The sequence below is a fragment of the Canis lupus genome, chromosome 4 (genome assembly GCF_048164855.1).
Source record: "Canis lupus baileyi chromosome 4, mCanLup2.hap1, whole genome shotgun sequence".
NCBI lineage: Eukaryota > Metazoa > Chordata > Mammalia > Carnivora > Canidae > Canis > Canis lupus.
The window spans coordinates 88,115,920-88,139,571 of NC_132841.1; the positions used below are offsets into that span (position 1 = coordinate 88,115,920).

Below are 23,652 nucleotides of genomic sequence, written 5' to 3' on the forward strand. Positions count from 1 at the left end.
AAGAAGTCCAAGATAAATGCATTTTACTTGCTGCTGGCTTCTCCTGGGATCCCGGCAAGAACTGCATGGCGCTACCTCAAGTTAGTGCTCCCAGGCCGCTCACTGCCCTGTTGGCTAATTCGACGGTCATTAAGCAGCTGACGTAGGATGTGAAGAAGGTTGAGGGCAAATACATTGAAAATCAAGACCTCTTAAAACCTTCTTACTTGGGATCCCTGGGTGGCGCAGCGGTTTGGCGCCTGCCTTTGGCCCAGGGCGCGATCCTGGAGACCCGGGATCGAATCCCACGTCGGGCTCCCGGTGCATGGAGCCTGCTTCTCCCTCGGCCTGTGTCTCTGCCTCTCTCTCTCTCTCTGTGTGACTATCATAAATAAATAAAAATTAAAAAAAAAAAGAAAACCTTCTTACTTGCTACAGCTGGAGTGTGCCACGCACCCATCAGTACTTGCTTTCTGCCATGTTGATTTCTCAGATCTAAGGGTTGGGGTGAGTAGAACTTTGGCAATTCTTTTTTTCCAACTGAATGATAATTTTTCCTTTTAGATCAAGTTGCCGTGTTGCCCCTCTAGGTTTTAATACTCTAAGACCTTTTAAAAAATGTATAACAACCAATGGCACGATTTTGACGATTACTCCGATGTCTGTACCAGTGCCAGGGGAAGTACTTTCAGGTCCACAGATACTTACTCGTCATTCTGAAATCTGGAGAGTTCTGAAGAAATAGAAGCCTTTTTTCATTATGTTTGGCACAAATTAATTTGGTGACAAAATCTGAATGGGTGCAGGGCTATTCATAGTCTGCAAGAATCTTACATAGTATGGCTATCCGTAGCGATTCCTGCAGAAATCTAACGTGTGTGACTAAGGGGCTGTCCTAGACTCTGCCGGGGTATTAGGAAATACACCACAGCTAACTTCCTAAAATATAAAAAATTATGAATTCCAAAATACGTGTGGCTCCAAGAGTTTGGGCTAAGGAATCGAAGACCTGAGCTGAACTGTGAAGCTAACGATTTTTCACTCACCTGTTACTTTTCAGCCCAAATCACCGAGCCCAGGGAAACGACAAACTCGTGGCTGCAACTTTAAAGGGACAAGAGATGCACGGACCCGACTTGCTCTCTCTTTCAGCAGAAGATACGTTTCTGGCTCGCCCTTGAGTGTCCCCATCTGAACACCGTGCTCTTCCAGCCAGGGTATTAAATGAGACTTAACCCAATTACCAACATATTGCTTTATTTCTCGGTGGTAGTAAATTAAGGCTTTCTAGAGTCATACAGCACGCAGTGATCGAACATTAGAAATAAAAAAAAAAAAAAAACAATGAGCATTCAATTTCGCAGAGGCAGGAAGGAAGCAATGTTTTAAAACAGATAAATTTCCTAGTGAGGCCTTTTCCTTGGTCTCTAAAAATCTGCTGAGCTGCTTCCCCAGTGACTTCTGCCATAGATTCATATCCCAAGTGGGGACAGAGTGGATGAAAAGAAGACTGGGGGGAAGGGAGAGACTGGGAGGGGCAGCATGTGCTGGGCAGTGAGTGCGAAAGTCAGCTTTGTCTCATGTTTGGAAGGCTGGTTAGGTGATGCGGTCGGGAGATGGTGGGACACCCCGTTCTCTGGTTCAGGGCACCATTTTGGATCTCTCTCCTCATTCTGGGAGCATGAACATATACCACTTGGAAGACCCCAGTGCCTGGGCTAGGGACAATCCTCGCGACTCATAAAATCCTAAAACGTCAGACCCGGTCACAAGTCACAGAGATGGGGATGCTACATTCAACCTCTTTCATGGCTCTAAACCCCGTGACTATCCCTAGACGCTCTTCCCAGCCAAGCAATTCACCCCCAGCCCCCGTGGCACAGGGTCTTGATTGCACACTAAGTTGCTGACGATGTTGACTGGAGAGGAGGCCATACGTCACATGACGCATGGAAGAAACCTGGGCAGATGCCACCTCACTCTATCTCATCCTTCCCGACATAAGACAAAAAAACAAAACAAAACAAAAAAAACAAAAAAACAAACCGCAGGGAGCCTACAGTGGGAGTGCAGTTGTCGAGCTGTGTGTGAGCTTGATCTGAAACGAATTCCACATACTTAGCTTGGAGATGCGGAGGTTCTGGGTTTGGATGGTGGACCCTTGGAGAAAGAAGCGGATGACGGAACAGCAGGGATGAAGGAGAGGTGTGGCTAGAGAACATGTGGGAACAGTCCTGGGTTTACTAACAAAAGGCAACTGCATTGTCATGAAAATGAGCGGTGGGCTTTCCTCTGGCATCCTGACTTCATGCCAATGAGGCCAGCACATGGCTTTCCATCCAAATAGGGCCATTGAGGATGTGTGCTTGGCAACGATTTTAATGTTCTATTCCAAGGGCCTGGCTAGTGGACCAGCGCCCAAGTGTCACCAATGTGCTCCTTCTTCCGTTTGCCTGGCATTTTTGAGTGAACAGTATTTAAACACCTGCGAGTCCGCTGTGCTTCCTTTGACAGAGAGCACGCGGACAGGCGCCGGCGAAGGCGGCAACCGCGCAGCTCAACGCTCAGGGCTTAGGCCCACGGGCTTCACGTGATGAAGTCTGGATGCACAGAGAATAGATAGATGAGCAAAGTGGAAGTGTGAGCTGCATGACAAAGAACCGACATGGCCGTTCCTGCCAGCTGCAGGGCACGTGTGCCTGACGCATGCCACGTGAACACTAAAAGGGACCGGGAAAACCTCCGAAGACGTGTCCTCTCGGGCCTCACTCGTCAATTAGGAATCATGAGGGTCTTGCTTCCTATCTGAGAACATTCAGCAACATCAGCCTGACTGGGGACGTGGGCTTTGCTGTGAGCAGGAAATCCTTTTCTTCCATAAGATGGCATGTGTGCGTGTGTGTGTGCGTGTGTGTGTGAGGAGGGGGCGGGGGGTGACGCGGGAAGCACTTGTCACAGGAGCCATCCAGCCAGCAGGGCAGGAGGAGGGGCCCGGGAGACTCACCCACCAAAATAAACGGGCTTAGAGTGACATTCTGGTGGGAGCAGAGGGCGCAGAGGACCCTCAGGCTGGCACGCGTGAGTGTCCCCGGAGCACCCGCAGAACCAGTATTCGTGGACGAGGTAGATGCCTCATATGCCGTGTGCCGGGGCGCTTCTGCTTACCTGCGCCCCACGTGTCCTTTCTGAACCAGGTACGACACGGATCCTGGAGCTGGATGGCCTCTGATTCAGCGCCCGAGGCCGCGGCCCAGCGAGGGCAGGCCTGTGCCCCAGGTCACCGGCCGGTGGTGGCGGGGCCTCCTGCACGGCGGGCCTGCCACTAGTGATTCTTTAGAAGAGGGCTGGAGGCGCTCTGTCTACATTTATTCACCGAGAATCTGCCCGGGCCGGGGACTGGTGCGTGGGGCTTAGGCCAACCTGGGGCTGAGGGGCGGGGGGCGGGGGGGGTTCAGGGGAGCATCTGCGGAGGGTGTGTGGCTGCGGCTGTTGGCCGGGCGGCCCGGGGAGGGGGCGCCCCCGGGGGCTCCTGAGACAGGAGGCCCCAGGCGCCCCTTGGGAGGAGGAAAGGCCTCGGGGCCCCCGCGGCCCCTGTCCTCGCCGGGCCTTCAGCAGAAGGCGGGGTTGCTGTGCTCGATGACACAGCGCCTGCAGTGGCGCTTCACGAAGCGCAGCGCCTCCACGGACACGTCGCAGTCCTGCACGTTGAGCATCTGCAGGTCGAAGCAGTTGGCCGCCACGATCTGCAGGCCCCGGCCCGTGATGCTCTCGCACGACTTGAGGCTGAGCCGCTTGAGGTTGAAGCAGTTCAGGGCCAGGCACTCGAGGCCCGAGTCGGACACCAGCGGGCACTTGCCGATGTCCAGGGACTTGAGCCTGGCGCAGTGCTTGGCCAGGTACTCCACGCCGTGGTCCGTGATGCCCTCGCAGCCCCGCGCGTTGAGGTAGCGCAGCTTGCCGCAGTACCTGGCCACGTAGCGGATGCCCACGTCGGTGACCCGGCCACAGTGCGCGATGCTCAGGTACCGCAGGCGCGCCTCCAGCTTGGCGATCTCCCGCAGGCCGAAGTCGCTGATGCAGCGGCAGTCGCTGACGCTCAGCTCGCGGAGGGAGCTGCAGTAGATCACCAGGTAGCGTAGGCCCTCGTCGGTGAGGCGCGCGCAGCGGCGCAGGTACAGGTGGGTCAGCCGCGTGCAGTGCGCCGCGATGGTGTGCAGGCCCTCGTCCTCCAGCGCGAAGCAGTCCGTCATGTCCAGGTAGCGGATGGAAATCTGCTTGCCGTGCAAGGGCGACAGCTGGATGGAGGCCTCCCGGGTCAGGCTGATGCAGGTCACCTTGGAGCACCCTGCGCGGAGAGACGGAGCACAGGCTCAGAGACCCCTGGAGCACCAGGTCGACCCGCCCAGCGCGGCCCCGGCGCGGCCCCTGCCTGCCCTGCCTGACCCCGCGGACAGCGACAGTGACAGCCGGGCCTCCGCGCTCCTCTGACCACGGGGCTACTCGGTCATCCGGGCTCAAGACGCATCCCCGGCTTTAGGATCAAAGGGCCGCGGCTCCAGTCCTCGTCCGCCACTGGCTGCCTGGCCCTGGGCTGCTCGCGCTCCAGAGCCCCTCCTTGGTCCTAACACGGGGACCTGAGGTCCCTGCAAAGCCGCTGTGAAGGGTAAGTGGACCCATGCTCCTGAGCATGTCGCCCTGGGCTGCGAAGCTCTGGAAGCTCAGTAAGGCTCAGTAAGGCCCGGCCGTCCCCCTGCAGTGGCCTGGTGGCTCCGTGCCCAAAACGCTGCCCAAGGCTTGGCTGTGATCCTGCTTGGCACAGAGGGCACGTGGCAGTCACCCCCGGTCCAGGTGTCCTCCTTATGGCCTCGGGAGGGGGCTCCCGTCTATGCAGTGGGCGTGAGGAGCTGGGGCGCCCGCACCTTAGAGACAGTGCTGGGGCGCGCGTAGTGGCAGCGACAGAGGTACTAGGGGGACCCCAGAGGGAAGACACCTAATCATTACCCCAACTCGGGCCGGCTGCCTGGGGACTCCAGGCACCTCTCTTTGCTCAAGGAAGAACGAGTGTCACTCGGTGATGGCTCCAGCCCCCCAACCGGCCTCTCTGGCCGCGCTCCCACCGGCTGTGCTCAGCTGCTCGGGGACTCTGGAGAACAGACCTCCGACCATGCCACCCCCACCGCCCAGGGGGGCCTCCAAGGACCGCACCTCTCAACAGCCCTCTACCCCGCCCCGGCGGACCACGCTGGCCTCCCTGCTGGCGCCCAGACCCCGCAGCTGCCCCTCTGCCCCAGTGCCGGTGGCCTGGACACTTCCTCAGGTAGCCCCGCGGGCCAGCCCCGCTTTCTCGGGTCCCAGCGTGTGTCACTTCCCTGGACACTTCTTCCCAAGGGCCCTGCATGAACTCCTACTTCTGTTCAGCGCCCTTCCTCACTCTGTCGTTTGTCAGCTCAGGGATTTGCTGTCCTCACTCTGGGGCCGGGGGACTGGGCTGTCCCCTGCTGCATCCCTCCCCGGGCTCGCCGCTGCTCGCTGGGTGTCTGCTCTGTGCAGGAAGGCGTGGGACCCGCTCACACGTGGGCGGAGGGCGAGCTGGCGGCTCTTGCACAGGCGCTCATCCCATCACCTAAGCCTAAGTACTCCCGGGGTCCCTCGTCCTGACATCATCACATGGACGGCTACGGCTCCAGCGTAGGGACCTCGGGGACACACAGGCCTTCAGCGGGTGACACTGCCCTCCCCTTCCCCTCAGGCCGTGCTTTCGTACCACAGATGTCTTTGGCAGATGCCAATAAGGCAGGAAGCGTGCCCGGCACACAGGGGCACCCACCCCGACCTCACCCCCGCGGGCAAATGTGGGGGGGCAGGGAGGGAGGCGGTTTCTCTCGTTACGTAAGTACCTGCAAAATACAGATGATTTCACCTCCTGGCCCATCAAGCCTATATAAGCCTCTAGGGAATACCTGTAGACCTTCATCCAGGGCTAATTTTGCCCACTCAGGATAATTTAAATTCCAACATTTAAATGTCTTCAGGACTTTGACCATGGCTGATGCATATTTAGACTATGAAACAGTGTGTTTTATACTTAATTACAATGTCTTTTATTTGCGTTGAATCATCAAGTTTACAGAATGGTTTCATAAATAATTTCTTTTTTTTTTTCATAATTTCTTACCTGATTTTTAATCCATTTTACTGATAAGGAAATTCACGGTTAGGAAGATTTTTGTTGTCGTTGAGATCTAGAACCCGTTTAATTAATACTCCGTCCTTTTTCAGATGACTGGAGGATCTCTTTAGCTGTCTCTCTAAGCACCATTTCTAGCCACTCTCCCCTACGAATGTGTGTACGAACGACACATTGTATGTTACACAGACAATCACACAGGAAACATGCGTTCCAATGTGTATTTCCGTTCACTACATATTACCACGGAACACAGGCGCCGTCGATTCTTAGCTGTATAAACTGAAATAATAGGATGTCGATGTATAATATAAATAAATATACAGGCACGTCCCTTTCGTCCCACTACATAAACCGTATGCATCGTTTTCCTTTTCTCCGTGCTCTTCCGGAATCCTTGTGGCAGCTCCAAAGCCAGGTGCTTCACCTCAGGCACCTCCGGGCCCTGGCTGCTCGGGCAACATCCAGGGCTCCCGAGTGGCGACCTAATAGTGCTAATGGGGACTTTCCGCCCACCTCCTGGCAGCCTGCCCAGGAAACTCTTATAAACTTCAGGTCCTGGGAATAATGAGGTTCAAGAGCCAAGTGCTACCAAGTCAAAGAATTTCAGGAAAGAGTAAAGCGTACAATCCCGTGCTGGAGAACAAAGACGGGGCTCGTCAGAGGCCGGCCCTCTGCTCCGTCCAGTAGCCTCTGTGGTTTTGCAGAAGTCGATGGTACCCCGCCCGCAACTTTAACTCTGAAATCTTCCTTTGTTTCGAATTTCTTTTCTTAGAGCGACTGTAATCCTGCTTATGCTGAATTTATGTGTTCACGGTCACGGTTGCCCACTTGCGATGGGCACTGGGAAGGCACTTTGTTTCTCAAGATCCTAGGACAACCTTTGTTCCTAAACTCTTGGTTCTGGTTTTTCTCTTTCTCTCCCTCTCTCTCTTTAAAAATATCTAGTAAAATCCGATGCACTCCAGTAAGGACATTATGTTTGGTTTGGGGAAACAGATGCCTTGTTTTTGAAACTGAGCCCCTATTTTAAGGAAACACTGATTAAGGTCAGTTTTGGTAAAGACACTATATGGATATGTTCATATTATTTTACATCAATAATTTCTTTAAAGATCTTATTTATTCATGAGACACAGAGAGAGAGAGAGAGGCAGAGACACAGGCAGAGGGAGAAGCAGGCTCCATGCAGGGAGCCTGACGTGGGACTCGATCCCGGGTCTCCAGGATCACGCCCTGGGCTGCAGGCGGCGCTAAACCGCTGAGCCACCCGGGCTGCTCCATGTCCAGCCTTTGAAGCAATTTCATTTGTGATAATTACACTGTTTAATACTTTGAAAATTAGTTGGCTTTGCCATGTTTCATTGATGTTTAAAGATATTATTACTTGTGATATATTTTGATTTTATGTGTTAACTTGAGTAGATGATGATGCGCTAAGACATTGGCCAAACATTTCTGGGGGTACCTGTGAGCCTGTTTCTGGGTAAGATTAACATTTGAATCAGTGGACTCTGTCAAGCAGACGCCTTCCTCAATGTGGATGGGCATCCTCCAATCCAGTGAGGGCCTGACTAGACCGAAAGGTGGAGGAATGGAGAATTCTTTCTCTGCTTGACTGCTCGAGCTGATGCATTCGTCTTCTCCTGCCTTCGAACTGAGACTTATACCATCAGCAGCCCTGGTTCTCGGGCCTTGAGACTTGGACCGAACTGCACTGCCAGCTTCCCAGAGTTTCCAGCTTGCAGATGGCAGATAAATCTCTTTACACACATGGGCGTGCACACGCGCAGAGACACACACGGTTCTGCTTCTTTGAAGCAACTGAGCTAAATATCAATAAGAGATACTATGTGATGACAAAACCCTACAGCTAGTTATAGTGTTTCAATGACTCGAAAAGACAGCTTTCAAGGTGAGCACCGCGGGCACAAGGGAGGCAGTCTCACATCCTCTGGGGGAATTAAGCTCCTGATCAGCCACGAATCATCCAAAGTCAAGTTTCCTGCCAGCTTGGACACCAAGGGGGGTAAGGCCTAGGTGAAATCACCTCTGGCAGCCCTCTGGCTTCTCCCAGGACCAGCTTACTCCTTCCAGATTCTCTCAGAACTGGAGGGCACCATTTGGAAAATCCTGCCCCTTCTCCCCCCATCTCTGGAATCCTGTGCTCTTAGCTTGGTGAGTCAGAGATTTCCTTGTGTACATAGTCTCTACACAGATCACAGCAGGTCACCGAGAGGCCTGTGAGCAAAAAACAAGGAGATCAGGCCCTGCAGATTAGCGGGATATAGAGGAAGGACACTAGGCTTAGGCCTCGCTCCATCCCCTCACTGGGGCTGGAAGCCCAGGAATTTCCATTCCCAACGTGCTTTCTACATTTCTGAATTTCAAAAGGGCTCCAGGAGAACAGGACGGTACTTGAAGGCAGTACCTGCGGTGCTCAGGGAGCTCCCTTAACAAGGACGGAGATTCCAAGCACAAGTCATTTTCTAATCTGATTTTCGAAAAGACAAGGAAATGAGGTGTCTGAAGAATAGGCCCACAGTGCTCAGAATCTTGGAATGTTTAAGAATCCAATTCCTTGCCTTTTGTTTTTTTTTTTTTTAAACTGAAGAGGAAGCACATCCAGAGAAAGCTGTGAACTGTCCCAAATCACAAAGTCTTGAAACTAGTCTCAGGCCACACCACGATGCTTTGTTTCCAGAACTCCTTAGGGAAACAACAAAAGAAAACCTCTTTGTTTCCTGCCTCTCCATGCCAGCGGTGGCCCCTGACTAACGGGACGGCCGGTCACTATGGTTTTGTCCCGAAGCCAGCTGAAGCCGGGGAGGAACTAGTTGCTTTGCAATAAATAACTGACTGTCATCGGAAATATTTTCAGACGTCGGCTTTTGAAAGAGAGAGAGCAAGCTGGGAGAGCGGACTCTGCCTTCGGGGTTGGTTGGGGGCCATCAGCTCCCACCGCTGCTTGTCAATCCCAGATTCTGTTTAGTTGCCTGTCATGGTTGTTTGTGCTTCTTGACCCCTCCCCGGCCGTCCCCGAGGTTGCGGCTCACGCTGTGGGCTCTTGAATAACTCCCCGAAGCATCTCACACGTGTCGGCCTCTCGGATGTGCTGGTCCTTGACGGGGCAGCGGGTGAGGTACAGGCAGGCTGCTAGGCCGCTGGACCCGCGTCTGGCGCCCAAGCGTGAGTCTGGGGTTTAGTCCTTCCTGCCCGAGGCAGGTTTACAAAGATCTAAGGGCTCCTGTGAGGAGGAGGGCCTTGTCCTTGCACCAGGTAATTGAGAATGCTGCTTCAAAAAAGATCCCTGGGCGCCTGGCGGGCTCAGCGGTTTAGCGCCACTTTGGGCCCATGGCGTGACCCCCGGGTCCTGGGATTGAGTCCTATGTCGGGCTCCCTGCGTGGAGCCTGCTTCTCCCTCTGCCTGGGTCTCTCTCTTTCTCACTCATGAATAAATAAATAAATCTAAAAAAAAAAAAAAGATCCCAACTCAACCCAAGGTGGAACATACGTTGAGTGGGCTGCAAGGGGTGTGCCTGGTGTCGGCGAGCACGGGGCGCAGGAGCCAGACGCAGCCTTGGCCTGGGTACAGCCGCTGGTGCTCACGGGGTGTGTGGCCCAGGAAGCCGGGGACCTGTGTGGCTGCCTGGGGTTCCGCGGCCACTGGGCCCACACGCCGGGCCACATACAGGTGCCCTCGGTGCTCTGCAGATGATGGCTTCATGGGGCAAGGGCACCGCAGGGCCTGGGGCCTGGGGCAGCATCTCCGGAGGGTCCCCTGCCCCTTCCCTTCCCCTGTACCCCGTCCCCCCTCTACCCCCCCATTCCCCGTGGGCCAGGCCAGCAGGGCAGGGGTGCAGCGGGTCCTGGGTCCTGGGTCCATCTCCCCTCCCTCCCATGCAGACCCAGGCCCTGGCCAGCAGGGTGGGGGTGCAGTGGGTCCTGGGTCCTGGAGTCCTGGGGCGGCCTCTCCAGAGCTCCCCTCCTGCCCCCTCCCTCCTGCTCCCCCGTCCCCCCTCCACCCTCCCATTCCCGTGGGCCGGGCCAGCAGGGTGGGGGCGCACCGGGCCCTGGGTCCGGGTCCTGGGTCCATCTCTCCCCTCCCCCCTCCCCCCTCCGACCCAGGCCCCGGCCAGCGGGGCGGGGGCGCAGCGGGCCCTGGGTCCGGGTCCTGCGCCCTGGGTCCCGGGTCCTGCGCCCTGGGCCCCGGGTCCGGTCCGGGCCCTGCGCCCTGCCCCCCCCACCCCCCCCCACCCCGGCGGGGCGCGCGGCGGCCGCCACTTACCCGACACGTCCAGGTGCTCCAGGTTGGGGCACAGCGACACGACGTCGAAGACGGCCTCGTTGGAGATGTTGTGGCAGCCCGCGACCTCGAGGCGCCGCAGCTCGGGGCAGCACTGCGCCAGCGTGTAGAGCCCGCGGTCCGTGAGCCGCCGGCAGCCGCTCACCGCCACCGTCTCCAGCAGCAGGCACACGTTGGGCGTGTCCTGGCACAGGCGGCGCGTGAGCACCCGCAGCGCGCGGTCCGCGTGCAGCCCGGCGCCCGCCAGGCGGATGGCCCTCCAGAGGCGCGGGTCCCAGGCCACGTTGTACCAGCGGCGGCACACGCGCGCGCAGCGGCACAGCTGGTCGGTGCGCAGGAAGGAGAAGACGCGCACCAGGCAGGCGTCGGGGAGCCGCTCCACGCGGGCCTGCTCGCGCTGCGGACGCGCCGCCAGGCGGATGAGCGGGTGCGTGAGGCGCGGCGGCGGCGGCGCGTGCACCAGGGCCACGGTCTCGCCGGTGACCGACGACGACGACGTGGACGAGCCCCTTCCGTTCTGGCAGCCGCCGGGCGCGCCGGGGGCGCAGCTGAGGGCCGGGCTGGGCGTGCTCAGGGTGCGCATGCTCAGGTCGGAGTCTGGCAACGGGCAGAGAGCACAGGGTTAGGGGCGCAGGCGGCGGGGGGGGGGCGGGGGGCGGGAGGGGTCCGCGGGGCACACCCTGCGGACGGGCGGGGAGCTGGGGCCGTGCACCTGCCCGGGGACGGGCCGGGAGCTCGGGCCACGCACCTGCCTGCAGACCCGGGAGCTCGGGCCACGCACCTGCCTGCAGACCCGGAAGCTCGGGCCATGCACCTGCCTGGAGACTGGACAGGAGCTCTGCCCACGCACCTGCCTGCAGACCCAGGAGCTCAGCCCATATGCACCTGCCCACAGACAGGCCTGGGAGCTCGGCCCATATGCACCTGCCTGCAGACCCGGGAGCTCGGGCCACGCACCGGCCTGCAGACCCGGGAGCTCGGGCCACGCACCTGCCTGCAGACTGGGGAGCTCGGGCCACGCACCTGCCTGCAGACCCGGAAGCTCGGGCCATGCACCTGCCTGCAGACTGGACAGGAGCTCGGCCCACGCACCTGCCTGCAGACCCAGGAGCTCAGCCCATATGCACCTGCCTGCAGACCCGGGAGCTCGGGCCATGCACCTGCCCGCAGACGGGCCCGGGAGCTCGGGCCACGCACCTGCCTGCAGACCCAGGAGCTCGGGCCATGCACCTGCCCACAGACTGGACAGGAGCTCGGCCCACGCACCTGCCTGCAGACCCGGGAGCTCGGGCCATGCACCTGCCTGCAGACTGGACAGGAGCTCGGCCCACGCACCTGCCTGCAGACCGGGGAGCTCGGCCCATGCACCTGCCCACGGATGGGCCTGGGAGCTCGGCCCATGCACCTGCCTGCAGACCCGGAAGCTCGGGCCATGCACCTGCCTGCAGACTGGATAGAAGCTCGGCCCACGCACCTGCCTGCAGACCCGGGAGCTCAGCCCATATGCACCTGCCCACAGACAGGCCTGGGAGCTCGGCCCATATGCACCTGCCTGCAGACCCGGGAGCTCAGGCCACGCACCTGCCTGCAGACCGGGGAGCTCGGCCCATGCACCTGCCCGCGGACGGGCCTGGGAGCTCGGGCCACGCACCTGCCTGCAGACCCGGGAGCTCGGGCCATGCACCTGCCCACAGACTGGACAGGAGCTCGGCCCACGCACCTGCCTGCAGACCCGGGAGTTCAGCCCATATGCACCTGCCCACAGATGGGCCCGGGAGCTCGGGCCATGCACCTGCCTGCAGACCCGGGAGCTCAGCCCATATGCACCTGCCTGCAGACCCGGAAGCTCGGGCCATGCACCTGCCCACGGACTGGACAGGAGCTCGGCCCACGCACCTGCCCGCAGACCCGGGAGATCAGGCCATGCACCTGCCCATGGGGACAGGTGCTCAGCCCATGCACCTGCCTGCAGACCCAGGAGCTCGAGCCATACACCTGCCCATGAGGACGAGAGCTTGGCCCATGCACCTGCCTGCAGACCCAGGAGCTCAGCCCATATGCACCTGCCCACAGACGGGCCTGGGAGCTCGGCCCATATGCACCTGCCTGCAGACCCGGGAGCTCGGGCCATGCACCTGCCCGTGGGGACGGGGGCTCGGGCCACACACCTGCCCGCAGACAGGCCTGGGAGCTTGGGCCATGCACCTGACTGCAGACCCGGGAGCTCGGGCCATGCACCTCCCTGCAGACCCAGGAGCTCGGGCCATGCACCTGCCCGCAGACCTGGGAACTCGGCCCACACACCTGCCCCATGACCTGCCTGGGAGCTCAGTCCATGCACCTGCCCGCGGATGGGCCCGGCAGCTTGGCCCACCCACCTGCTCGCAGACCTGGGAGCTCAACCCACGCACCTGCCCGCGGACTGGCCCAGGAGCTCAGCCCACCCACCTGCCTTGCAGTTAGGTGGCCCCGGGTGCTTGGCCCACCCACCCCGCAGACAGGCCACCCTGCTACCGGCCATTGCGGCACCGGGAGCCACAGCTGTGTCCCATGCCAAAAAGGAACCATGCCCTGTGCTGCAGCGGGAACCCTGGGCCTAAGACCCGGTTCAGGAACCCAGGCCAGCTGCAGGGCCAGGGCCACAGCGGTGACCTCTGACCTGCCCCGGTGCCGGTTACTAGAGGAGCGAGGCCCAGTTTCAGGAGCGCTATTCCGGGAGGAAACCTCCCATATGATGAACATGAACTCTCTTCCTTTCCTTATTACATTTTGGGGAGGCAGGTAATCATGTCTCATTTACCAATGAAGGAGTGAGTCCAGGGGAGAGGCCCGGCCTGGCTCTGGGGAGCCTCTGCGTCCTTGGGCCACCACCCCTCCTGTCCAGCCTCTCATCTTTTGATCACTGCACCCCAGCCTCTGCCCTCAGAGCCACCCCGCTTCCACCTCGAGAGCAGGCACTTGGGCTGGTATTTCCAGGCCTTCAATGCGGGGCGAATGTTCTCCCTCCTTACAACGCTCTCTCCCTCACATTTGAGTGGTGTGATTCACATTCTATTCTTTGAAATAAGAAAGACCAGGTAGTGGGGATACAGGTAGTCTTTAGAGTGCCACTCCAGGAAGTGTGCTCAGGGGCACCCGGGGGCTCAGCGGTGGGGCGTCTGCCTTCGGCCCAGGGCGTGACCCCGGGGTCCCAGGATCGAGTCCCGCGTTGGGCTCCCTGCATGGAGCCTGCTTGTCCCTCTGCCTGGGTCTCTGCCTCTCTCTCTCTGTCTCTCATGAATAAATAAATAAATAAATAAATAAATAAATAAATAAATAAAATCATTTAAAAAAAAGTGTGCTCATTTCATGCCCCCCACCTTGATATCTGTATCTATATGAAATAATGTATTTTCTATATAAATATATTTATCATATACTTTATGTATATATATGGATAGATTTCTTTAAGATGACATTTATTCTCTCACTCTATGTTTATATATTTTCTCTCTCTCTCTCTCTCTCTTTCTCACACACACACACACACACACACACACCCACAGGCAAAACTTATCTCCAAAACACAAGTTTCTTAATCTGTGTAATAAGAAATAAGTGATCTGGGTTAGATGATTTCTAAGTCATTTCTAGCTGTAATTACAGCTCTAAAGACTTAAACAAAAATTCTATCCTCGTGTGCTTTTCCACATGTCATACTTGGGGAATTCTCAAACACTTGTTTTTTTTTATTTTTTCCCACAGGGCTTCAAGTAATAACATACAACACAACAATCCTGACACTGGGGTCTCCACCGAGTGTCTATTTGTAGTTTTCTTACTGGAATACTTGTTCTGTTGTTACAATGTTTTCTTTCAGTTTACCTCTTTATAACCTAACACTGAAAATGTCCTACAGTGTCCATGACTTTGCGCGGGGATCATCTCTGAATCACTGTTTCTCCGCCACCACCCACGCAGCCCCCCCGCCGCCGCCCCGTATTGTCTGCCTGTTGAAATAGAAGCCCTAAGTGCAAACGCCACCTCCTCTAAGAATATTTTCTTAACGTCTTTGAGATAGAACTAATCCCTCCCCTACTGAAATCCCCATCCTCTGTTATTGGGCAATTGTGAATTTATCTTTCCCTAATGTGCTTGACTGTATTATTTTTCTCAATATCCACATCTTTGTCAGGTGACTCTGGGCTTCCTGGCAGGGACGGCAGATTTGCTCCGTGCAGCGATGACGGGCTTGGCCACGTGGCTTGCTCTGGCCAGTGACCTGCTTAGGACACGTGACGTGCCCAAGGCGAAGAACATGCCCGGCTAGTTCGCTGACCTTAGGGTGGTGAGGCGCCCACGGGGAATGCAGAGCCGGCTGACACCTGCGGCTTAGAGCTCAGGCCAACCATCGGGGGGTCCCCTGATGCCCAGGACCGCCGAGCCTGAGGTGGTTTGTTAACAGCGTGACTGTAGCAGCAGGTGATGCTTAGGCCCTCAGTGCACCGAAAACTCCTCTGAGACAACGATTAAATCCTCTTCTTATTTGTGTCCTGGCAGCACCTGACACGGTTTATGGTACGTGGTAGGTGCGTATGAATTTCCTGGATTGAGGAGAAATACTCATATGTCTGAGAAACAATAGCTTCTCCCTCGGCGTGTACCTCTCTACCCCAAGGGGCAGACACGCCGCATTCTAGGTCATTCAGGAGAAAAGGAATGTGTACGTCTCTCTTCTGTAAGCAGCTGAAACAAACAGTGGATCTTTATGGAAAACACTACACGTAGCCACTTAGGGATCTCGAAACTGCCATCCACGCTACCGTGGCGCCAACCTCCGGCATGATGTGACTCCGAGAATTGCCCCCGGAGTTGGCATTGGTCTTAGGCCACGTTCTCTGAGTGAGCGGTTCCCAGGTGGACCCTCTGGGACGGATCCGGCTGCCAGGGCTCCGAAATCCCTCTCCTGCCCGTCTGCACACCTCCTATTTCTCTTGAAAGAGATGCGGGGGGTGCTCCACGGGGACCCGCACACCTTGAGCTCCGCGGCGCTGGCATGAACGCGCGCAGTGGGGACTCAGGCGGGTTCCTGACCCCGCGTCTACACCCGAGTCTCTCTTCTTCACTCTTCCAGGCTCTCTGCCCTGGAGGGGGGGATGGAAGGGGATGCAGCCCCACTGACCAGACTGCTGTGCTGGTAGGAACGCATTTCTTTGCCCATAATCACACCCCAGGGGGCACAGAACTGGCTCAGAAGAGATGGCAGGGCCGCACGGCTCCGAGGAGCCTTCTGTCCTGGAGAGGATCCGGGCGCAGCAGGGGCTCTTTCCCGCCCTTTCTGGACACAGTAACCGGGTTCTCAGTAGTACCTGTGTGGCGCTGCTCACTCAGCAAGGAGACAAGCAGGGAAGGATCCCTGGGTCCCCACCAGGGAAGCTGGATTCTCTGGGTCCTTCCTAGTTATTCCGGTCAAGAACCCCAAGAACCTTTTGGAAAGGGTCTGATTTGTCATAACTGAAGAAATAGTACCTGATAATTAAATAAATAACAAAGAGCAATGAGTAATGCCGTGGTCTAGTTGTCTGTATCCCTCTCAAGTGCCTGTCGAAATCCCAACCCCCGAGTATGAGCCGGTGAGGCCTTTGGGAGGTGATTAGGTCGTGAGAGTAGATCCCCCATGAGTGGGATTAGAAAGGACACTCCAGAGAGCTGCTGGATGCATAAGTATTTACAATGGTTTTATCTTCTGGTTAGAGGGTCTCTTTTATTATTAAAGTGTCCTCCTTTGTCTTCTGTGCAGTCTTTGTTTTCAAGTCTGTTTTGTCTCATATAAGGATTCCTACCCCCACTTTCTTTCTCTTCACAACCATTTGCATGATAAATGCTTCCCGTCCACTCACTTTCAATCTGCATGTGTCTTTAGGTGGGAAATGAGTCTCTTGCAGGCAGGGTATAGATGGGTCTTGTTTTTGTTTTTGTTTTTTCTTATCCATTCTGACACCCTAGTCTTTTGTTTGGAGTGTTTAGTTCATTTACATTCAAAGTAATTATTGATAGATGTGTATTTATTGCCATTTGGTACTTGGTTGTGGTTGGTTTTGTACTTCTTCTCTGATTCTTCTCTTGTGTTCTTTCGTGGCTTGCTGGCTTTCTTTACTGATCTACCTGGAATCCTTTCTCTTTATTCTTTGCATATCTATTACTGGTTTTCGATCTGTGGTTACCACTATGTTTGTATATGACATCTTCTGCATATAGCGGTCTATATTAAGTTGGTGGTCACTTAAGTTTGAGCCCATTCTTTCCTCCACCCCCCCCCACCTCCCACTTTAGGTATATGGTGCCATATCTTGCCTTTTTTTTATTCTGTGAACTTCTTGACTGATTTTTTACAGGTATACTTATTTTTACTGCTTTTGTGAATTTCCTACTTTTCTTATTCTTCCTTTCTTGTCCACTCAAAGAGCCTCCTTTAGCCTTTTCTGTAGGGTTGGTGTAGCTTTTGTTTCTCTGAGAAACTATCTCTCCTTCTATGCGGAATGATAGCTTTGCTGGAGAGTATTCTTGGCTAGAGATTTTTTCCTTTTAGCCCTTTGAATATCTCATGCAACTCCTTTCTGGACTGCAAAGTTTCTGCTGAAAAATCTGCTCATAGCTTTATGCAGTTTCCCTTGTTTGTAACTGTCTTCTCTTCTCTTGCTGCTTTTAAAATTCTCTATCACTATTTTTTTGCCATTTTAATTATATGTGTCTTGGGATGCACCTCCTTGGGCTGATTTTGTCAGGGAATTTCTGTCTTCTGGATCTGGATATCTGTTTCCTTCCCCATATTGGAGAAGTTTTTAGCTATTATTTCTTCAAATAAATTTTCTGCCCCTTTTTCTTTCTTCCTCTGGGATCCTTATAATGTGAATGTTATTATGCTTCCTGGAGTGCTACATTCCCTACGTCTATTCTCGTTTTGAATTCTCTTTCTTCTCTCATCAGCTCAGCTTGATTACTTTCCATTTTTCTGTCTTCCAGGTCATTAATTCATTCCTCTTCTTCTGGTCTGCTATTTATTATATCAAATATATTTTTTCATTTCATTATTGTGTTCTTCATCTCTGATTAGTTCTTTTTTATCTCGTTGTTAAGTATCCCACTGATGTCCTCCACTCTTTTCTCAAGTTCACTGAGTATCTTTATGATCATTACTTTAAATTCTTTATCAGGCATATTACTTATCTTCCTTTGCTTAGGTCTCTTGCTGTGGTTTTGTCCTGTTCTTTGATTTGGGACATTCTCCTCTATCTCCTGGTTTTGTCTAACTCTCTGTGTCTATTTCTATGTGTTAAGAAAGTCAGCTACATCACCTGCTATTGAGAGAAGTGGCCTTATAGAGAAGAGATTCTGGAGCACCCTGCCGTGCAGTGTCCCCCATTCACCAGAACCTGCTGTTTCAGGGGGTGTCTCCTATGTGTGTTGCGTGTGCTCTGCTATTGTATCCTGGCTGCTTTTTCCTTCAGTCCAGTAGTCCACAGAGGCTCTATTTTCCTATTGTGGGCAGGGTTTGGTCCCTGGCCAAGGTGGGGAATGTAGTTTTAAAAAGATGCATGCCAGTCTGCTTGGGAAAGGAGACTTGCAGCCACTGGGAATCAGGCTCCGCAAATGATGCCAGTTGGGGGATGCAGTGTTGGCAAGGTTTACTCGGGTCTTCTGGGAGAGGGGCCTATAGCTCCAGGACTGAGGCAAGACTGGCAAGGGTGGATCCAAGGAAGCATGATGGGATGGGGCTTGGTGTAAACAAGTTGCCATTGGTCCCCACAGGTGGCCGTGTGTTTATGCTGGGGGGCAGAGGAGAGAAATAGCACCTGCCAGCTCCATTGTTCCTGGAGATCTTCCTCAGTTATCCCTGCCCCTCCAGGACATGCTCCAAAATGTGTCAAGTACTCTGCTTCCTGTATGTCCCAGGCATTATGAAAACTGCTGCTTCTACTCTGTATTTCTGTGGGCTGTTTGTCATGCTGTCTCTTTAAGAATGGGGACTCAGCTTCCTCTCACCCTCCAGGCTCTCCCAGAACTGAACTTGCTGATTTTTTAAAATTCCAGGTCTTAAGTCCTGCTGGTTGTAAGAACTCACAAAATGCAAAATTTGGCTCCTCTTGCTTTCAAAGTAAATGTTATGGGGCTATGTCTTCCTTGTACGGTAGTCTGCTTCTCTCCCTTCTCTGCACCTTTGTCTCCCTCCCCACAAAAGATGGCTGTGGTCCCTTTTGCTCCCCACTGCATCTCTGATGCATCTCTGCCCTTCTGACCCTCTTTAGTGTGGCTTCTTCACTACCTCCAGTGTTGGAGTCTGTTTTGCCAGTGTTCAGGTCATTTCCTGGTTATTTACACTGATGTGAGTGTTATCTAGCTGTATCTGTGGGACAAGGTGAGCTTAGGGTCCTCTTACTCTGCCATCTTCCCCATCTCCTCCAAGGCAGCTAGCTTTCTAAATTTACCAGGACTACTGCTGACATTTTTTTGGCAAGATTTTAACCAAAATAAATACATAAAGTGATAATGAAATATGTTAAAGGTAGACTCAATGAATTACTCTGTGGGAGGATGGATGGCTGACTGGAAGGATGGACAGAATGACAAAGCTATAAGAGGAGAAATTATAAAGTTTGCAAAAAAGGACATATCTGGTTAACTTCAGATATAAGAATTAGGGAAGAGGTTGCAAACCATGAATATGTAAGACTCTAAGAAAGACAGAGATGAACACATGTAGGTGTCATGAAAGCAGAATGGGAGAATTTAAAGAAATGAGCATGTATTTTTGCAACGAGATACATATTTTGTGGCCTGTGTCTCTTAATGACATTGGGAAGGTGGATATATCAAAAAGATTGAAATAAAATGAAAAACACACAACACTGGTGTTTACAGGAAGATAATACAGAATGGACTGCAAGGAATACAGAGGAACAGACACTGGGTACTAAAATTCAGTAGGTTGGGCTGCTGCACATTCTAGGATTACAGATTTATAGGCAGAAAAGAAAGTGATGATTCATTCTTTCATTGGATCCTTTAGCACACATTATTATTGCTGCTTGAGTGCCCAGTGGGGTCTAGGAAGCGAGGAGCTTTTGCATTTGACTAGATTATAAAGCAAATGTTCCTAGCCCACCTCCTTTCTGTACCACAGTCCCATTAAAGTACCTCCACAGCAAAGACTCTGACCTCTCCAATTTTTTGTATCCTTTAGGGAGAGAGAAAAATGACTCTTGAGAATGTGCTCAAGTCACACAAAACCCTGGATGGTAAGGGACAGAAAAAGTTTGTCTAAGTCTGGAGCAGAAGTCAGTTTTCAGATGTCCAAGGTAAAAACAATGACATAGAATCTCCCAGTGGTGGAAAACATTGGAATTAAACAATATTTTTGGTGAGCTTTTGGATTTTCTCAAAATGGTGTAATCTTTGTTTGATAATATGGTGATCCTAAGACAAATAAATACACTTTTTTATATTGATATTTTTATCTGTTGACTAAATGAAGAGATGGTGGATGCCTTAAAGTTTAAGCACTTGTGGCTCCATTAATAATTTAAAACATTCCAAGTATGTAATTTATGTGAGAACAATAAGTGTAATGTTCTTAAGTTACTTTAAATATGTAAAGGATACCAAAAAGTATAGCTGTCTTATTCTGTCGGGGGGGGGGGGGGGGGGGGGGGAGGGAACCCCAATAAACTCATTTTCTCATGGTTTCAAAAGCCCTGGAAATTTTACATCTTTAGTAATTATAGCACATTATCAAAAATATTCAAGGCATCTCCTACACCCATGCTTCTAAGACACATTTTCTTCCAAGCAGATAGCTGCCTGTTTCACACAAGTTTTTATTTTCAAACCACTGCTGTTTACACTCTAGGAAGTCATATTTACATTACACTGGCCTTTCAAAGTCAAAATTTACAAAGCTACTCTGCATTTTCCCTCTCTGATTACCGAAACTTTTCTGCAAGATGCTTTCCATTATAAATTGTCTTTCTACTCAAGAACTCTTGCCATAAAAAGCAAAGTTTCTTTTCTTAGCTTAAACTCAAGCTTAAAAAAATACATCTATAAAACCTCGCCAGTGGAAAAAAAATACAATCTGAGGGATCTTTTTTCTTCTTGTTTTATTTCAAAATATTTTCTTTTAATGTGGTTCACATAATATACACACCCTAGAACTTATTTAAGGTATTGGTTCTATAAAGCGGCAATTTATATAGACAAGGTTAATCTTGCATTTTACCTGGAGAAAGTTACCTCTGGGACCCAAAGGTTCTTGCTAGGACTGTCATCCAGTAGGTGGCACCCCCAGGATCAGATTATGGCTAAGAGTCTGTCCAAGGGCAAAACCCTGCTTTGTTAGTGATGTGGACCAGCCCCATAAGGACAGAACTATGGCGACTGATCCTTGCTGTCTTGATGAGGACGATGAGGCTCCTCGCCTGTCAGGGCACACGGTCTAGGTCTAGTGAAATGCCCAGCTCTGTGTGTATGCTGGAACACCCGTTCCCCTTGTATTCAGTTTTTGATTCTAAACTGAGCTGAGTGTAGATTCTGTTTGATACTAGTTTTCTAAAAAAAAGAACAGTCATATGCTAAAGAAGCTTTTGAACCGCATTATTCTAAAATCCATAAATATAATCAATGAAATGTATAGAATGGCATCTTTGTTTTTTTTTTTTTTTTTTTTTAATTTTTTTTTTAATTTTATTTATGATAGTCACAGAGAGAGAGAGAGAGAGAGAGAGAGGCAGAGACACAGGCAGAGGGAGAAGCAGGCTCCATGCACCGGGAGCCTGACGTGGGATTCGATCCCGGGTCTCCAGGATCGCGCCCTGGGCCAAAGGCAGGCGCCAAACCGCTGCGCCACCCAGGGATCCCTAGAATGGCATCTTTGGAATCTATGGTGCAGTCTGATTTTGTTTGCAACATGAGTATCGACAAAGGAGTCTTAGGGAAGTTACGCCAGGGGAAATAAGAGGTGGCCTCAGAAACTGTGGGAGAGTCCTGGACTGTATAGTTCATCAGCCTCCTTATGGTTTTATTCTAGGTCGAAATGACAACTTTTTAGAACCTTTCTTTTTCTTATCTTGTGAAATGGCAAAGGATGACCTTATACCACTTTTTCTTTAATGGCAAACAGGATGCTTTATCCCCGAGAGAGTACCACTGCTATGAGATGCTATCCTTTTCTTTTCTTTTCTTTTTTTTTCTTTTTCTTTTTTTTTTGATGCTATCCTTTTCAAAAGGCGGGGGGGATAGTCTCCTTAAGGTAGAGCATGTTTTGAGAATCTCTTGAAACATTTGTTAATCTTCCTTTTTAATAAGAAGAAAGTAGGTTTCAGATGCAAAATCTCTGACAGGCGGCAGTATTTTATGACGTTAATTACAGTTTTCTTTTTTTTGCTGTTCATAATTTATTTTTATTTAAAAAATTATCATCTCTTTGTAAGAAGTGCTCTTTCACGAATTTGGTTTTTAAACAATGATTTACATTTACTTTTGAAGATATCAAGTGAACAGTAGTACAGGCAGTAAGGAGACATCAGCAAAACTCATGACGGTATTCATAAATGTCTTCAGTTTAGGAGACGGATGAACCCGCCTTCCTGTCCCTGCTCTACTCAGTGCAACCTGCATCATCCGAGGCAAGCAGCTGGAACTTCATAAGCCACGAGCCTCCTCTTTTGTAAACTGGAAGTCATTCCACTCACTTTATAGAATAATTAGGTGGAGCCTGTGAAACCTGGTATTGTCCTTGGTAGAGTCATCTGACAAAAACTCTATAACCTCAATGGAGGACTCATGGGCAGAAATTCTGGGCCCTCCTGCTATGGGGCAATGTTTTTAGGGGCATATTATTCTGTATTGTCTGGTGTTCTGTCTTTATGAATATTGTTGCCTCCATAAGCCTTTGAAATGTCTTTCAGGTTGGGGGGTGGCAGGGTGGAAATAAAAATAAAAATCCGTATCTCCAGCAAACAATATAGTTAACTTTTGCTGAACAAAATATGGCCATTGCATTTATTGTCAAAGGAATATGGTAATGTTGAAATCCTTTTCTCATACTCTATTTAATAAAATCTGTTTTATATGACATGGTGGACCTGCTGTCTCATTAAAATTTCTCCCATGGCTTTTGCAATACCATTCCCTCTTCTGCTTTCCCTTTCTTCTTCTCATGTGCTGCTTGCTCGCCCTCTTTTGTGGTTGCACCACTACACTGATGGTCCCCAAGGGTTTTATTCTTTACTCTTCTCTCTTAGCATCTGGCCTCCCCTGCGTCGGCAGAGGGCGGTTCATGGATCCACATGGCTTCAACAACTGCCCACAAGCTAATGACTCCCAAAACTCAATTTCCAGTCTGGACCACGCTGTGTGTCTCTTTCAAATATTAAACACATATATACCCAAATACCTGCTAGGCCAGTGCTACCTACTATGACAGACCTAGCCACATGTGATTATGCAAATTGTATTTATTAAAATTAAACTAAAAATTCAGCTCTGTGGGTACGTACACATTTTAGGAGCTCAGTAGTGACATGTGGCCAGAGGCTACTGTACTGGACAGCACAGATACAGAACTGTCAAGAGTGCTAGTGGGGCACCTGGGTGGCTCAGTCGGTGGAGTCTGCCTTTGGCTCAGGTCACGATCCCAGGGTCCTGGGATGGAGTCCCACATCCTCCCCACAGGGAACCTGCTTCTCCCTCTGCCTCTGCCCCTCCCTCCACTCATGATCTCTCTCTCTCTCTCTCTCTCTTTCATAAATAAATAAATAAATAAATAAATAAATAAATAAATAAAATCTTTAAAAGAAAAAAGAGTGCTAGTGGACAGCTAGCTCTACTAGTCCACTCGCTGAAAGTGTACTGGATAAACCTTACTTACAACACGTACGAGGCTGAACACACCCATGTCCTTGGCAGAGAAGAGCCTCCTTCCTTTAGATTCTGTGTTGCTGTTAATGATACCACTACTTGTCAAGTCTGCCTCCTAAGCTAAAAACCTGGGAATGACCTTGAATCCTACTCCCATCTAACCAGTTGACTAATCCATGGAGCTAACTGTCGTCTCTTCTCTGTCTGCATGGCTACCACCCCACTTGAACTTTTCAACATCTCTGTCTCTTCTCAACAACTCCTTACCTGAGACTCCTGACTCTTT

The 23,652-nt window shown here is 52.0% G+C and overlaps 1 protein-coding gene across 3 annotated transcripts in view; it reads right to left on the reverse strand.

The window, feature by feature from the left end:
• Positions 1–1,219: 1,219 nt before the first annotated feature.
• Positions 1,220–23,652, reverse strand: part of FBXL7 (F-box and leucine rich repeat protein 7) — a 364,287-nt gene continuing 341,854 nt past the window's right edge. For all 3 annotated transcript variants that reach the window (XM_072825064.1, XM_072825066.1, XM_072825065.1), the window contains exons 3-4: positions 10,455–11,069; positions 1,220–4,324 (exon numbers count right to left, since the gene is read on the reverse strand). In XM_072825064.1, coding sequence (XP_072681165.1) covers positions 3,588–4,324; positions 10,455–11,069 — 1,352 coding nt within the window. In that variant the 3' untranslated portion in view covers positions 1,220–3,587. The remainder of the gene's footprint in view (positions 4,325–10,454; positions 11,070–23,652) is intronic.